Below are 18,178 nucleotides of genomic sequence, written 5' to 3'. Positions count from 1 at the left end.
AAAAAATGTTTATTTTCTTAAGAATGAAGGCTAAAAAAAAAAAAAAGTTTAAATTGCCAATGTGGTCAGTTTCCAGATTGTGATATAGACCCACAAACATACAATCTCAGAGCTCCCCAAGTGTTTTGTCCATTTGGCTAGCTTTCTTAAGCTTAAAAATGAGTCACTATTAGTAAAAATTGTCAAGGAAGTTAAGTCTGGAAAGCGACCACCCGCTGCAGTGTGCTAACAGATGGTATAAACAGCAAAGGACAGGAAAGAAGTTTTTTATTTATTTTTTGCCTTAAACTTAAAGCATCCAGACTTTTAGGCTTAACTATTGTGATTCATCAATAAACATTTAAGTGTCTGTGATATGCGAGAGATGAGAAATACAGGTACGAGTCACAGTCCCTGCCCACAAAGCACTTACAATCTAGCAATTTAATAGGTAACATTTATAGAGTGTTACAATGTTTTAGACTCTGTGTTAGATACTTTTCATTTTAAAACTCATAACAACCCTGTAAGATGGGTATTTTTATTTTTCTCATTTTAGAAATGAGGAAATTGGGGCACAGAGAGGTTAAATGACCCCCCTGAAATCATATAACTAGTAAGTATTGAGCCAGGATTCAAACCCAGTCAGGCTGGTTCAAAAGCCCCATTCTCCTAACCCCTAAATCATAGCGACTCAAGTTGAAGTGAGAAAACTTAATTGTAAGTGAAGTAAGTTGATAAGAAAAGAGAAATTAGTCCCCGTCTGGGAGAAGGAGTAAATAATCCATATTACCTTCTCAAAGGGGCATGTGATCCTCCCCACCCACACCCCCCAAATTTGGCAACTGTTTCTTCAGAGAGTGCAGAAATTAGATTACAAGGATTTGAGGAGAGAATAGGTGGTAAGAAATATACAGCTAGTAATTTACATTGACATTTATGAAATGCATGTAATTTATGTTTACGTTTATTAACTCATTTAATCTTCGACAGCATCTCTGTGATGTAGTAGGTACTATAAATATTGCCATTTACAAATGAAGAAACCGAGGCACAGGGAGATTAAGTCACTTGCCTGAGATCACACAGTTGGAACTGCAGAGCTGAAATTGAATATAGGCAATCTGGCTCAAAAGCCTGTGCAAGCAACTCTTTCAGAAAGTTTGGAGGAAGGAAAGGGAGCTACCATTGTTAAGTACTTACAAGACCAAGATACTGGACTAAGTTTTTAGAATTATCTCATTTAATGGTCTCAGCAACCCCATAAGGTTAGTACTGTCATCACCACAAAGGAAGACACTGAGGTCCAAGGAGAGGTTATTGACCCTAAGACCCATTAGAACTTGATGAAATAAGAATTTGTACACCGGTCTGACTTCTAAACCTATACTTTTTCTCCTGCACTATACTGTAAATTTTGTAATATCAAACGCATAGGGAAATAATACTCAAAGTTGTAGGGGTTTTAGTAAGTGGTTTGTGAGGGAAGGCTATGAGATAATGGAAACCTAAGCCATTCTAGTTCTCTGGCGAACCACTGGAAAAGTTGATGAAGTGAGATTGAGGAGATGATTAGAAAACCATAGAGTCTTTAGAATTAGAAAAGCTAGGTTTCAGTTATGGCTTTGTCACTTAAATGACTAGGCAAGTCATTTATCCCCATTTTATAGATGAGGAAGCAAAAGACTGAGAAATTGCTAATAGCTATTTCCCAAGGTTATGAGGATTTCAAATTATATATGCAGAAACAGTGAGGGTGGGGATTGGTCCAAGGTCCTTGGTGAAAGGATTTCCTTGGGAAAGAGATTTCTCTCTCCTGAGAGAGGAGCTAAAAGATAACAGCTTATATTGAGGTGGAGAGGCTTGGAATTTAGGCAGCTTATGTCAAATGAGCCCTATTTTCTCAGAAACCTAGGTATAGTGGGGGGTGAAGACCTGAGAAAGAAGATGAAGATTGGAGGAGCCACTGTGGAAAATGTGGTGGGAGACAAAGAGATGAATAAACACATTTAAAACTAGAGGTCAATAAAAGCTTACTTTCTTGACCTTCTTGGAGTTTAATCAGCTTTTAGCAGAATCGAGCAACCTTCTTCAAGCACATATATAGATAGATATTTATTACATATATATGTATTTTATCTGTATATATACTTTTTGTTCTGTAGAAGTTTTATCCGTTGTTTGCCACACTTAATGCCCCAGCAGTGTTCCTTCTATATTTCTGAGTGTCAGAGACTTGAAGTATGATGGGCTGGAAGAATGGGCTGAAATCAGTGAACAAACCAGTTTGTCCTAACAGTGAAAATCAGACAATAAAGGGGCCTAGGGCCATCTTAAGTTCCTTATCACTGGGAGAGTTTCCAGCCCAAGTGGGTCAGGAATGTGTGGGAGGGGTCTGACCTCTCTGTTTTGTGAAAAATATCTCTTTGTGATTGTGTTCTTTGTATCCTGTTAGTGGTAATTTTAAATCTCAATATCAATATTTTCTGTGTCTTGGACTGTGTAGGAAGCTAGATGTTTCTGCCTTGTTCTCTTAACAAAGCCCTCTTTTTGTGTTTTCTCTTTACTAAGAATTGCTTTAACTCTGTGATTAGGATTTGACTTTTCACAGAACCCAAATTAACTGATACTGTAATAAAAGGATCCTGATTTCTTTTTTCAACCTAAGTAATTTTTCTCTTTGTTTTAACTCAGCCAAGATATGTGCCTGAAATTTGTCTGAGTGCTGAGTCCTACTCAGGGCCCCCATTGATCTGTTAGCTCCAGGGAGGCAGTAAACCAAGAGGATACTTTTCTTTGCATAGTTGAACTTGAGGGACATGAAAAGAATGTATGCTGCAGTTATTAGTATGTTTAGTAGCTTATCTGTGATTTCTGCATAAAAATCCGAAGCGATAAACTTTACTGAGATCCTATGGTAGAGTAGGGAAAAGAGGTGCTTCTATATCATAATGCCTGGCTTCATCCACCTTGTAACTGCTAAGTGGATACCTACAGTGGAGAAACTCCCCACCCCTCCTTGAGGCTAACTGACTCTAGGTCTATAGCCTTTTCTAGATTATGTCCATCAAACACAGTTGATAGTCTGCTGTCTAGTTTATTATTTTGTTTTTGGAAGGTGAGACATTGTCAAAGTAGATCGTTCACTCATCTTAAATCTGGACATCTGTTAACGCTTTTTAAAAATTGATGGCCTTTTACTGTTACCAATTAATCATTACTGTTCACTTTTTTAAAAAAAAAAGTTTGAATATAAATTGACTGGAAGGATCCCTCATCCCTCCTCCCTCCCTGGCCAACTGCTGCTCTTACACCTCCGTGTTTCTGCTTTATCACTTCCCACTCTAGTCTGACTTCTACCCCCCACTACTCCACTAAAATTGCTCTTCCCAAAGTCACCAGTGACCTTCTTGCCAAACCCAATGGATGCTTCTTATGGCCTATTTTATTTGACCTTGCTGAGGCATTTGATATTTTTAACCACTTCCTCCTCCTTGAAAAAAATTTTTTCCCTTGGCTCCCTGAATTCTTTGCCACCACTGGTTCCTGTTTTCTTCCCATTCCCTGTGGCTTTTCCTTCTTAATCTCCTTCATCAGTTGTTCCTCTTCCTCCCCCTCCACCCCCCATTAATGTTGGCTATCCATAGTCCTCTTCCCATTTTATTTGCGCCCCAGATAATCTCATCTACGTCTGACTTCAACCACCTTATAACTGCCGAGTGTATCTCTCCAGTTGAGTCACCCCTCCCCCTTTCTTGGACTCAGGATCCCATATAGTTAACTGTGCATGTGTCACAGGTACATCATACTCAACATGTCCCAAACTGAACTTGGCATTACTCCTTGTGTTATAATGTGCCAGGGAAGCTGCAATAAATACTACATACCAGTTGGCTTAAACATCAGGAACTTATCATCTCACAGTTTTGGAGGCTACAAGTCCAAAATCAAGATGTCAGCAGGGTCATGCTTTCTCTGAAGTCTGTAGCAGTCTGGCAGTGGCTTGTAGGCAATCTGTCATTCAATCTCTGCCACCTTACATGACCTTCTCTCTCTCCCCCATCTGTCTCCTCCTCCTGTGTCCACATTTCCTCTGCTTTGTATGGACTGCAGTCAGTGGATTAAGGGCCACCCTGATTCAGTTTGACCTCATCTTAATTAATAACATCTTTGAAGATTCTATTTACAAATAGGTTCACACCACAGGACCAGGGGTTAGGGCTTGAACAAGTCTTTGTGGGTATTCATCATATCCTGTAAAGGCAATCTTCTCCCTGTGATCCCTGTCTTACTGAATGGCACTGCTGTCCACCGAATTACCAAGCCAATTTAGGACCCTCTTATTCTTTTATCTTCTTTCCTCCCAGTCTATCCAGTCACTAAATCCTGCACCTTATACCTTCTGAAAATCTCCGGAATTCAGCCCTCTTTCTGCCCCTCATTTACTCCCTTACATTAGGCCCTAACCTCTGAATGCCAGAATGACTGCCCTGGCTTTCTCTATCTGGCCCCTCTAGTCTAGACCAATTTTTTATCTCATCTCAAGTCTCTGCTTATAACTTGCTTTTGCTGCTAGGATAAAATCCAAACTCCCTTCCGCAACATCCAAGGTCTTTTATGATTCAGGCCCTGCTTCTCTTTCAAACCTAAATTTTTGACTCTTTCACCTGTACCTTATGAGCCAGCCATGCTGTACCACTTGTGATTCCCTAAATGGGTTGTGTTCTCTTGCTCTTCCTTGACTCCATACATATGGCTCTTCCCCCTTCCTAAAATATCCTTTCCTCTACTTTGCTACCTGCTCAGTTAGCATCTCTGGAAAGACTTCCCTAATGTCCCCTCCCTCAGGCTTGGTTAGGTACCCATTTTCTGTTTTGTTTTTTTTTTTAATAACCCATCGTATACATATATATTGTATTATAATTGTTTATTTGGTCTGTTTTCCCTTACTGGACTGAGCTCTCTTTGAATGAGGGACCTTGTTTTGATCTCTGAACCCTGGTGGGCTACTTAGCATAGTATTCCATTCACCTATAGTAAAAGAATGGCTGGCTGGTTGAAATAAGAATGGAAAATGTAACTAGTAGTGGTATACTATGCATCTGGAAGTTAAGGAATGTTGCAGAAGATTGGGTTCAATCTGTAGTTGAGGTATACTCATACAGTGGAATATTTGGCCATAAGAAGGAATGTATTTCTGCTGTTTACTTCAACATACACAAACCTTGAAAACATTATGTGAGTGAAAGAAACCAGACACACATCATACAATCACACATTGTATGATTCCACTTATGTATTTCTTTTCTCAGAAGAGAAAATACCAAGAGTAATGGTTGCTATGGACTGGAGGACTGGGCAGGGGAGAGGATGGGGAGTTACTGCTAATAGGTATGTGGATCTTTTTTGGGGTGATGAAAATGTTCTAGAATTAGATAGTGGTGATCAATATCCAGCTATTTTTTCTGTATTAGAGGAGTCGTGGGTTTACAGAGCAATCATGCATAAAATACAGAATTCTATATACCACCGTACTATTATTATTTTTTAATCTAGCATTCATATATTAAAAATACTGACAACCATTTCCTCCTTTCCTCCGGACATTAGTGTGTTGACACCAACAGAAGTAATCTTATTTTTAAAAAACAGTTTTGTTTACACATCATACAACCCATCCAAATTGTACAATCAGTGACCCTTGGTATAATCACATGATTATGTGGTGATAAATGCACATAAACATTGATAAATTGAGAACATTCTCATTGCTCCGAAAAGAAGAAAAAAAAAATCTCAAACACCTTATACCCCCTACTACTGATGCTTAGCTTTGGTATAGTACCTTTGTTACAATTAGTGGAAGGCTATTACAATGTTACTATTAACTGCAGTCCTTAGTTTGAATTCATTGTATTTTCCCCCATGTACACCCTGTTGTTCCCCCATGTACACTCTGTTGTTAACACCTTGTAATAGTGAAGTACATTTGTTCTTGTTCATGTAAGAACTTTCTTATATTTGTACAATAACCACCAGTCATCGTCCACAGTAGATTTTGCTATGTTATAAAGTCCTATTTTTATATTGTAGCTTTCCTTCTGGTGACATACATGACCCTAGACTTCTCCTTTCAACCACATTCACACTCCACATTGTTAAGTACACTTACAGTATTGTGCTATATTACCTCTATTTCTGAACCTTTACAATCAACCTAAACATTATGTATACCTTAAACATCATCTGCCCATTTTGCACCCTCTTGCTATCTTTTGGTAGCCTCTACTCTAGATTTTAACTCCCAGAGTTTGCTCATTATAATTGGTTCATTTTATTACCCTGTCGTTAGCACCTTACATTGGTGTGGAACATTTGTTACAATTGATGGTAGCATATTTTTCAGTTGTACTAATAACTATATAGTCCATGGTTTAATTTAGGGTTCACTGTTTATGTAGTATAATTCCATGATGCACAGCTTTTTGAACATAGTAAAACCTGCTGCATTGTACACTTGAAAAGGGTGAACTTTATGGTATGTGAATTACATCTTAATAAAGGTGTTAGCAATACAATTTTATTATACCTAGAACATTGTACCTAGCAAATTTGAATATCAAAGTCCAAGTAATATGTTGATCTCATAGCACTAGATTCAGGACTTCTATTCCATATTTTTATTATTTAAAATATCATATTGTGGTAACATTCATACAACATAATATTTCTCATTTTAACCACTTTCAGGTATTCAATCCAGTGGTATTAATTGCATTGACAGTGTTGTACTCCCATCATCTCCATGACCAAAACCTTTCCATCACCCTGACATGTTTTGATTTTTAAGCAGATATTTTTAAATTGAAATCTGGCCTTTTATTCGTTGAAGAATTCAGTCAATTTATAAATATTATTGATTTTTCGGTTTGTTCATGGTGCATTATTTGGCTAGTGTGTGCTGGAAGGATAAAGTGCGGAAGAGTACATGTTGAACAGTCTTGTGACTTGATGGATGGAGATGGAAACCACGTTTCTAACATGATAGCGCTGTCAGCTGTCAGGTTGGGAAACCTCGCAGCATATTCTATGTGCTGATAATTTGAAGATATTTCCTTGTTTTGTTATGTTCTTGATCACTTATTTATGTATTGATCTTGAAATGCAGTCTGTGGTCTATACTGATACCCAAAGGACTGATTTTCTCTCCTCTCCCACTGGATTATATGAATATTGGGCTCTAAGATTTGTGAAGTAAGTAATACTTAAAAATATAACTGCATTTGGTCTAAAAATTGGTTCTCAGCCACAGGAGACTATCATAAGAAATTTTCTATTAGCAATCCAATGGTTTGCGTGGGATACAAAGGAAATGGTCTCTGTCTGCAAGAAAGGCTTACATTTTTCTTTTATTTCTAGGACTTTTAGTTGGCCTTGTGCTTCGATATGGCATTCATGTCCCAAGCGATGTAAATAATGTGACCCTGAGCTGTGAAGTGCAGTCAAGTCCAACTACCTTATTGGTGAATGTTAGTGGAAAATTTTATGAATATACGCTGAAAGGAGAGATCAGTTCACATGAACTCAATAATGTTCAAGATAATGAAATGCTTAGAAAGGTAAGTTCTGGTTAAAGGGAATCTTTGAAATATTTCTAAGAGTATAACACAGCAAAGTGATTCGGAAGAATAATCAATGTGAATTTTTTAAGTAATGAATTTTTAATGATATTCAAAATAGTCTTTTAAAGTGGAGTAAAACCTCACTGAAGTAAGGTAATGTGATGCTAAGGAAATGGATGTGTTTGTAAATTTCATTTTCTGATTGAGGCTCAGTACTATATTTTTTGTTTCACCCCATGTTGTTTACAGTTGTAACAAGTGTGAACAGTGTCAAGTTAAGCAGAATTTAGAAACATTTGTTTCCATTTGCAAATGGCCCTTACAGTTTTATAGTGCTTTAGCACATTGAGCTTATTTATAATACTGAAAACTATTCCATTAATGTTTATTTGAATTCTCTCCCGCCTTGAATGTATTCTATACTGAGCACAATTTAATCATTTTAAATTCATATTCTAGTACAACTTCAGGGGCCTTTGTATGAGTATCAGTTATTTGTTGTACCGTGCTGTCATAAAGACAGCAACCATTACTCTTGGTATTTTCTCTTCTGAGAAAAGAAATATATAAGTGGAATCATACAATGTGTGGCGGTTGGATTGCATCTTACTGGCTTGCCAAAGTTTCTGGAGCTGCTTTCTCCTATTCCCTCATAGTTTCTGTCGTGAAGCTTCTGAATGCAGTTTGCTCATGTCTCTTTGTTTTCCTCCACTTCGACTGTCTTGCTCATGTCCCTTTGTTTTCACCCATCCATGGCTGGTTGCCTCTACTTCGACTGTCTTCTGCATTGGCAGAACTGGGCTTTTATAGCTCCTTGGTTGTGTTCCTGACTATCTTTAATGCTTTTGGAATTTCTTATGAACTAAACATTTACTCTGCAGCAAGAGTTCTTTCCATCTGTGGAAAATGCCAGTTTCTTAAAAGTTCTGGTAAAGTGTTTTAATATGGGCGTATCTATAGCTTCTTTGTATTCCTGTCAAATTCTACTATCGTTCTTATAAACAAAAGGGGGCATTTGCATTATTATATCAAATAGGTCTTAAAATAAGTGACTAGAAGTCTGGGTTATACAGAAACTTAACCACAATACCATGTTATATACCTTTAGAGTTGTTACCTATGCAAGAAGTATGTTTTTTCTTATCACCTATGGTGTTATGCCCCTAAATTTTATATTACCAGTTTTTTAAAAACATTTTTTATTGTGAAATATACCATATATGCAGAAATCATACCATATATGATTTCAAAGTACCTTTTAACAACTAATCATAGAACAAATTTCAAAATAGTGGTTGGGTTACGGTTCCACAATTTCAGGTATTTCCTTCTAGCTACTCTAATACACTGAAGACTGAAAAGAAATATTAATATAATGATTCAGTAATCATACTCATTTGTTAAATCCTATCTTCTCGGTTACAACTCATGCCTCTCATTTGAACCTTCTCTTGATCTTTAGGGATATTTGGGCAATAACCATTCTAACTTCTTCATGTTGAGAAGGAGTGTCAACATTATGGGTTGGGGGATGCAGCTGGTTGATATTCTTGGAGAGACTGGAAACTCTGGGCTTCAGGGCTTATCTGGCATAGGAACAATCTGGAGTTTTTAGGTTTCTGAATAATAAACTGAGTGAAACTGTTATAGAGTCTCAGATAGAGTTCCATCTAAAAGAACTCTTTATTTTAACAGGTTACTTTTGATCCAGAAGTATTTTTCAACATATTACTTCCTCCCATCATATTTTATGCAGGCTATAGTCTGAAGAGGGTAAGTGATTTTGTATTTCATATACTTTGAACAAACTGCATAGGGTTAATGTATTTGACACTTCCAAACCATATAGTTCTTTCCAGATTCTCCTCCCTTCTCGTTCCTGTTTGTTTAATTGCTTATCCTTTGTAGGCGCTAAAATTTATGCCTGTACAAGAATGCTGTCTCTTACTTATTTCCTTTAATGAATAATGCATTTAATATTAGCATAACACAGTAGAATAGAAAGCTTTTCTTTTTCAAATAATCGGTACGTATTCTAACACAGTGTAACTTTTTTTTTTTATCAGAGACATTTCTTTCGAAACCTTGGTTCTATCCTAGCATATGCTTTTCTTGGAACAGCAATTTCTTGTTTTGTCATTGGGTAAGTACTCGACACTTATGTAAGACACTTTTTAGTCTTCATATTATAAGTTAAAATAATACATATTAGATTTATGCAGTATTGTATTCTTGAATGTGACCAAGGACTTATGCAGTAAAATATATTCACATAGATAATAGTTTGAATTTTTCTGAAGCCTAAGGTTTACCATAATTAAATGACATGAATCAAATTCAGGATCAATCAAAAGGTATTACTACGGTAGATTCATTTGTTTTTACTCTAACTTCTTTAGCAGTTGATGTTTTTTCTAAAGTAGAAATATTTTTATTTAATAGGTCAATAATGTATGGCTGTGTAACATTGATGAAAGTAACTGGACAACTTGCAGGAGATTTTTACTTTACAGATTGCCTCTTGTTTGGTGCCATTGTTTCGGCAACTGATCCAGGTATGTGTTACATGAGCATGGACCATAATAACAAGGTACAGTGTTTTGCAGTCAAAGCATATGTGGGTATTTGAATTCATGATTCAGTACTTCCCAATTGTGGAGGAAAATCGAGAATTAATGATTCTTTTTGGCTTAAGCACACACTTATTTATTTTTTCTTTTAATTCTTGATTGCATTTGCCAGTTGCTGGTCCACAGTTTGATGCTATTTAGGCAAGCTTTATAAGGTACCTTCTTTAGAAATTCAGGTTGGTCTCTCGCTCTGCAGTGATTGGGTTTAGGAGATTAGCTAGATTAATTGAAATGGGTTCCTTTCCAGCTTCCAAAAAGCTGGGTTCCTAGAAAAATTCTGTTTGTATTCAGCTGCTTACATTTAAAAAAATATTTTTATTGAGAAATCTTCACACACATACAGTCCAAACATGGTGTACAATCAGTGGCGCACAATATCATCACATAGTTGTGTATTCATCACCATGATCATTTTCAGAACATTTGTATCACTCCAGAAAAAGAAATAAAGGAGAAAATCTCATACATCCCATACCCCTTACCCCTCCTTCTCATTGACCACCAGTATTTCAGTCTACTCAATTTTTTACCCTTTATCCCCCCCATCGTTTATTTATTTTTCTTTTTTTACCCTTTAACCCCTCCCATTGTTTATTTTTTTATTTTTTTATTTTTTTACTCATTCTATCCTTTAATAGAAGTACTTATCCATACCCTGGATAAGAGGAGCATCAGACAGAAGGTTTTCACAATCACATAGTCACATTGTAAAAGCCATATCGTTATACAATGATCTTCAAAAATAAAGACTGCTAGAACATAGCTCAACAGTTTCAGGTATTTCTCTCCAGCCTCACCAATATGCCATAAACTAAAAAGGGATATCTATATAATGCATAAGAATAATCTCCAGGATAATCTTTTGACTGTATGAAATCTCTCAGCCACTGGAATTTTATTTTTTTCTTTTTTGAAACTTTATTTTGTCTCATTTCTCTCTTCCTCCTTTTGTAGCTACCTACATTTAACAGTAAGAAAAAAGAGTTTTAAATTATTGTTACAAGGCAATTGTGTTAATACACAAGTATGAGTTGGAGTCATTGGTGGGCTTTAATATACACTAAATATTTGCTTATATAAAATGGAACTGTGGTTATAAAATTGTTTTGATATTAGCACTTCTTTCCCTTGTGCTTTTAGTGTTTTCAGATCTTTTAAAATGTCATGTAAGATGACTTTAATTATACTGAGTTATGTGTTTTATCCTAATATAGTATTGGTGAGCGTAACTTCTGCATTCAATGAAGGAATTTAGAGAAAATGCATGGTGAAGAGGTAGGGGCAGAACGTAGACTGAAGCTTTTGAACTAAGAATGGAAGTTTTTTTCTGTTATACTTCATGATCTTGGTAGAGGTTTGTTCTGTTTTACCTTTTGACCTCGTAAGTTAATCATCTTCTTTAATTGTCTTTCAGCACAATTAAATGAAGAATCCTAAGGTTATCTCTGAGTTCCTGTATTAACTCTTATAGCACAGGGTATTATGGGAAAGAGAAAAAATGCATTCTGTACTCTATAAGAAATGATTGTAAAAGATTAGTCAGAGAACCATTTTAGAAAAGCATATGTGTATGATGAGCATGTTTTGTTTTATTTTCACTCTTAAACTTGATATCCTTTAATAGAAGTACTAGGATATAAACAATACAATTTATATTATATGATAAGCGGGTAAGAGGAAAGAAAAAAGATATTTGCTTAATTACATATACAAATTTATTCATAACAAAACAAGGAGAAGATATTTATAACCATTTAGTCCTTATTTCTGTAACTTGTCACATGGCCATAGCTTGTATTTAAAATTGCATTCTTCCACTACTTATTCCATACTTTCTTTACCCTCAACAAGTACCTCAGTTGCTCATGGTTCTTTTCATGGTGACCCAAGCCTTCATTCTTGAAGTTTCTGGGTAATTGGTAGTCTGGCCTGGATCAGACTGCTGCAGTTTCCCATTGATTTTAATCACAGGCATGTTAGTACTAAGAGATGCCCTAGGGAATCTCTTGTACTCCAGGAAAACTGTTTTTTATCTCCATTGTGTAGCTGCAGTCCTATTTCCCCTTGTAAATGAACATGCTTTAAACCAGAAGTTAGATTGCTTCCTTAAAGACAGTCCTGGCTGCCCACTTACTGTTTGTAGGTAGGAAGGGTTTTTGCAGGGAGCCAGTGGTCTCTGTTTTCTGTGTCTTCTCAGTGAGAGCAAGCTCCTTAACTTTTCAAAGCCTAATGAGAAATCTTAGTCAATCAGGCAGAGCTATATTACTTCAACCTTCTAGTTTTATTTTGGCAGGGGTATTGCCTTAATGGCTTAAACAAAAATCTTTTGCTTATATTTTATTTTAAAGTTATAGTTTTTTTCTGAGTTATGTAGGCATTTGCTCCAATTCTATGATTTATCAGCTGTTCACGTGATAGAAGAGTGAGCCATAAGTTGTTTTCAAAATGCTGCTGCAATGCTGCCTCCCTCCTTCTTTCTCTCTTTGTAAGCCTTGGTATCAGTAGATTTCATGAGATGTCTACAGTTGAAACTATATCTTTTAAAATGCAAGTTTCCTAGTTTTTGTCTGACATTTGAAGAGGCTTTCTTATCTTTGGTTATATTAATCTTTCCTGTCTGTTTGGGTTTATTTAGCTAGCGACCTGTACATGACTCAGCAATTTAAGTTATAATACAATTTCATTCTCATCTAACAAGGATTCTCATTTAATTTTTGTAGATTTAGGAACACAGCCATGTTTTCCTAAAAGAAGGCTTTTTTTTCTTCTCAAGTTATAATATCCTGATTTTGGCTTCTTATTATGTTAAATGTAGCACTTGTGATTCTTTTTTTTAATAATAGTTTTATTAAGATGCACTCACACACCATACAGACCATCTGAAATATACAATCACTGGCTCATACTATCATCACGTAGTTGTGCATACATCCCCATCAATTTTGGAAATTTTCATTACTCGAGAAAAAAATTTAAAAATAAAACCCAAATCTTCCCATATCCCTTATCCCTCCCCCCCCACACCAACCCATTGACCCATAGTATTAGTTATGGTACATTTGTTAACTGTTAATGAAAGAATATTGAAATGTTACTGTTAACCATAGTCCATAGTTTGCAATAGGTACATTTCCCCCCATGTATCCATCTATTTTTTTTTAACATTTGTTCCCATTATTTATTTATTTTTAATCCATATTTTTTACTCATCTGTCCATACCATAGATAGAAGAAGCATCAGACACAAGGTTTTCACAATCACACAGTCACACTGTGAAAACTATATCATTATACAATCGTCTTCAAGAAACATGGCTACTGGAACACAGCTCTACAGTTTGAGGCATTTCCCTCTAGCCTCTCTAATACACCTTCAACTAAAAAGGGGATATCTACATAATGCCTAAGAATAACTTCCAGGATAAACTCTCAACTCTATTTGAAATCTCTCAGTCACTGACACTTTATTTTGTCTAATTTCTCTCTTCCCCTTTTGGTCGAGGTTTTCACAATCCCTTGATGCTGAGTCCCTGCTTATTCTAGGATTTCTGTCCCACTTCTGGTGAGACTAAAGCAAAAAATGTATATTTGGTACAAAATTTATATTTTGACTAGTGCATTTCCTAATGTAACTTATATGGACAGGTTAATTGAACACCATAAGTACATGGAACCTTGAATAGAGCATGAAATTTTGTAGGTTTGTCCAGTGTGATGCCCTGATAAATCCCAGCTGTTGTGATTCTGGCCATACATTTTACCACAACCAAAAACTAAACTTATGCTTTATTTCTTGTTGTCTTTGCCAAACTGATATGCTTGATATTTGAAAGTCAAAAAGAAGAATTAAAAAAAAGAGAGCTGGGGAACAGTTGTCTGTATTTAATTACTGAAAAGTAATCAGTTCTGCACAGCTACAGGTGCAGGTGCAATTTTTTTGTTTTATTGTTTTTTTTTCTGATCTTTTTAGGTTCAGTTTGATTTACCAAATTAATGTGCAGATGACAAAATTGGCCTTGACTTTGTTACTCGAAGTTCAGTTAAGTTGGATTTGTAGGTTAATTTTAGGATTTTTTGTTTTTACTTTTGTTTTGTTTTGTAAGATTTAAAGAATAATGTTGTTTGTACAAGAGTTACTTTAACAAATGAAAACTGACATGTAGCCAGTATTTCCTGCCTATATTTTGTTCTCTATAGACGTTTTAACTTTTAAAAATAATTTGACTTGGGACTTACAGTTTCTTTTCAGTATTCATCATTTTGTATAGATAATTTCGGTTCAAAAAAATATGTATCAGATAAATACATGGGCAATTCTCATTGTGGAATGACGTAGTCATACAGAACTATTTTATATTTAAGGATGTTTATATATCAAATATATAATTGTTGGTAAAAGTCTGAGAAAGCTATGCCTCTAACATTTAACTAAAATTTCTTAATAGCTCTTATTGTGCCACTTACATTATACAACATGGGCAGGACCATCTAACTTGCCAATTATTTTTCCTCTTGATTACTATAATGCCTTCATCCATTTTCAAAGGAATTTACTAATCATGAAGGTGGAAAATCTGTACTTTTCTTGCTCATTATGTCTTAATAATCATAAATGTTTAAATTTGACAGGTCTGTCTCAGTGAAGAAAACTTATAAATCTACTTTATTGCATTGTGTTTTTATTTGACATTTGAGATCTGTACATTTGTACACAGCAATGTGTTTTTTATGAAAATAATGTACAAAAACTGAAAAAAAAGAGGAGTTATAAGGCTCCACATAGAAAATAAGTTTGCAGCAGGAGATACTTTTAATAATAATTATAATTATAAATAATTATTATTATTATTAATCATCAAAGATTAATGGCTACCTAGTCTATAAGAAATTCTAAATATGTTCTTTATAGAAAAGAAATATAAAGACAAGATTGTTAGCATTTGCAAGAAGAGTGTAGGTCAGGCTAGCCCTCCAAGGTTATTTTCAGCTGTTTTTAAGAGAGAGAAAGAAGATAATGTGTGCCTACAATTAGGGAAAAGAAAAATATTGACATAAAATTACTGAATCTTCAATATGGTAAGAGAATGTTTGTTAGGAAAAATTCTAAGAGGAAGTAATGAATTTTAAATTGCTATTATAATCATGAATTTTTAAATTACTATTATAACCATCTGTTGTGGGGGGTAGTATATTATTTGTAATTTCTAAATATTCCTCTGGCTCTTTCTACTTGCTAGTGACTGTTCTTGCCATTTTCCACGAGCTTCAAGTTGATGTTGAACTCTATGCACTTCTTTTTGGTGAAAGTGTCCTCAATGATGCAGTTGCCATAGTGCTGTCTTCGTAAGTGTTTTGATTTCTTACTATATTCTGTATATTAAATGTTAGGGTACTAGGAACCAAGTCCCTCATTGAACAAAGTACCCCACTACCTAGAGACAATTGCTATAAACATTCTAGAACATTTCCTTCTGCTCCTTCCCCTCCCCCCTCACATGTGGTATTTTTAAATCATTGTGATTGTACTATAGATATATAATTTTGTATTCTGGTTTAACATTATAACCTGAACATTTTATTTTTTAAATTAAAATTTTTTTGAATCGCTAATACTTCCACATGGTCAGAGATCAAAACTATATAAAAACGTACACACTGAAAACATACATTCTTACTCCTGTCCTAGTTTACCCTGTCCCCCCAACTCACCTTATAGGTAGCCATTTTTATTCATTTCATGTGTATAAGTCTAGTATTTCTTTATTCAGATGCAAGCACATATGAATAAATATTCTTATTTGCCTCCCATTTCTTAATTTTTTTTTTTTTTTTTTTGGCATGGGCAGGCACCGGGAATCGAACCCGGGTCTCCAGCATGGCAGGCGAGAACTCTACCTGCTCAGCCACCGTGGCCCACCCCCTGTTTCTTATTTTTTAAGTATTATACTGTACCTGTTTTATAGGTACAGTATAATACTGTACCTATAAAAAAGGTTTTATACCTACCTTTTTTCTCATTTAACAATAGATTCTGGAGATCTTTTCATATCAAAACAGTTTCCTCATTCTTTGTTTGTAGCTGCATAATATTCTGTATGTGAACTGTACTATATTTAATCAAGTTCTATTACTAGACACTTGGAATGTTTTCAATCCTTTGCTATCCCAAACAATGCTGCAATGATTAACCTTGAACTTTCCTAACTTTGTACATGCGTAAGTATCTTGGTAGGGTAAATTCCCAGAAGTGAGATTGCTGAAAGGAGGTTTTTGTATTAATTTTTAATTATTTTTTTAGACATTACTAAATTGCCTGCCATATTGGCTTATCCCATTCTGTACTTTAACCAGTAAAACATGGGATTGCCTGTTTCTTCACAGCTTTGCCAACAGAGCACTTGTCATACTTTTATATTTTTGCTAATTTTCTAATTATGAAATATTTCATTGTAGTTTAATTTGCATTTCTCTTATTTAACATAATCATTTCAGAAATATTTTTAATCTTTAGAAGTGTTAAAGTTTTATTGAAGACAGTTATTGAAATGAGGAATATTTTTGCTACAATTATAGAAATTATTATACATGTCATTAGAAGGTTTTTGCAGGTAGAAAAATGGGTCTGGGCCTCTAAGGAACTCAGTTCTCCCTATCTAGTCCTCCTAAGCAAATATCTAACCCTATAGGCATTACTCCATACCAGAACTTTTTATGAGAGAGAAATAAAAACCCTCATATTTTTCTCTTTATTTTTATTTCCCCCCTTAATTTCTACTTCGCTGACTATAACAGAATAATAATTGGTCACTGACTCTGGTTTGTGTAGCCTGATTTCCCTTGTTACTTTATTGCAAAGTGGGAAATTATCCTTTTTGAGGTGACTCTGTAACACCGATCCCTTAAGTTTTGTGTATGAGCATATACAAAAGGCCAAACACATTTTTGTGAATGCAATATGTGTAACTTCTAGCCCCCCTCATATTTATTTTCAGAACTTTTTATAGCTATATAAACTAATATAAGTTTAATTAAGAAATAAAGCCCAAAGGCTGTGACTAATACTGATACCAAACGTAAATACCTTTAGTGGCATTAGATGCAGGATAAAAGTTTTATTTTATTTGAAGAGAGGACAAAATGAATAGAATGGTTTTAACTTGTGTGGTATAAAACCAATGAGGCTGCAAAGATTGTTGAAGCTTTAGGTACTTGGGAGAGTACAGTGCTACTGAATGAAGAGAATATAATACAGGCAATTGCTTTTAGCATCAATTCCCTATCCTGGAAAACCATTCTACACTTAATCATCTTAGTCATAAATGTTTCTTTCTCATTGCTCTAATGGATTAAGAGTCAAAACTCTCTGTTTTGGTCCTATCTCAAACTGATGTTCCCTGTGCCTTAGTTTTTTATTAATAAAGTAACCTACTTCCTGCAACTTTAAGAACAATTGCATAGTGTTAAAGGTAAAACAAAACAAAACAAAAACTCATAGAAAGGTTTTGAGCTTGGGATAAATACATATCGATATTGACGAATAAATGTGTTAAAGAGAGAATACCCTTTCCACAACACTTCTCGCAAAGAGACATGCTCGCCCTTCTGTTACAGCCATTTTCAAGCAGGTTCTGTGAGAAAGTTAAGCCTTATAGAGAATGATTTGTGTGACTTTTCTCAGTTCTTCTAAGGATCCTGTATAGCTAGTATTATTCTAGAGGGGTAGGAGATAAATAATTATATACTCTGGTGGAATTCTGATAGAGAAGGGTTATATGTAGAACATATTATATGAGGGAATTTGTTGGCTGTGTAAGTGTCTTAATGGAGTTGATCAAATGAGTTCTTGCTCAAAAACTGAAGGGAAGTCGGTTGTGTTGCTGACTGTTCTAGTTTTCTAGCTGCCAGAATGCAATATACAAGAAATGGAACAGCTTTTAAAAAGGGGAA

The 18,178-nt window shown here is 35.1% G+C and overlaps 1 protein-coding gene across 2 annotated transcripts in view; it reads left to right on the top strand.

Moving 5' to 3' along the window:
* The window catches only part of SLC9A6 (solute carrier family 9 member A6), a 73,720-nt gene that overhangs the window by 3,298 nt on the left and 52,244 nt on the right, over nt 1-18,178 (top strand). For both annotated transcript variants that reach the window (XM_077145815.1, XM_077145816.1), the window contains exons 2-6: nt 7,399-7,598; nt 9,297-9,374; nt 9,668-9,744; nt 10,044-10,156; nt 15,469-15,574. In XM_077145815.1, coding sequence (XP_077001930.1) covers nt 7,399-7,598; nt 9,297-9,374; nt 9,668-9,744; nt 10,044-10,156; nt 15,469-15,574 — 574 coding nt within the window. The remainder of the gene's footprint in view (nt 1-7,398; nt 7,599-9,296; nt 9,375-9,667; nt 9,745-10,043; nt 10,157-15,468; nt 15,575-18,178) is intronic.

Source organism: Tamandua tetradactyla, chromosome X (assembly GCF_023851605.1).
Source record: "Tamandua tetradactyla isolate mTamTet1 chromosome X, mTamTet1.pri, whole genome shotgun sequence".
NCBI classification, from domain to species: Eukaryota; Metazoa; Chordata; class Mammalia; order Pilosa; family Myrmecophagidae; genus Tamandua; species Tamandua tetradactyla.
This window is presented reverse-complemented; position numbering and strand designations above follow the sequence as displayed.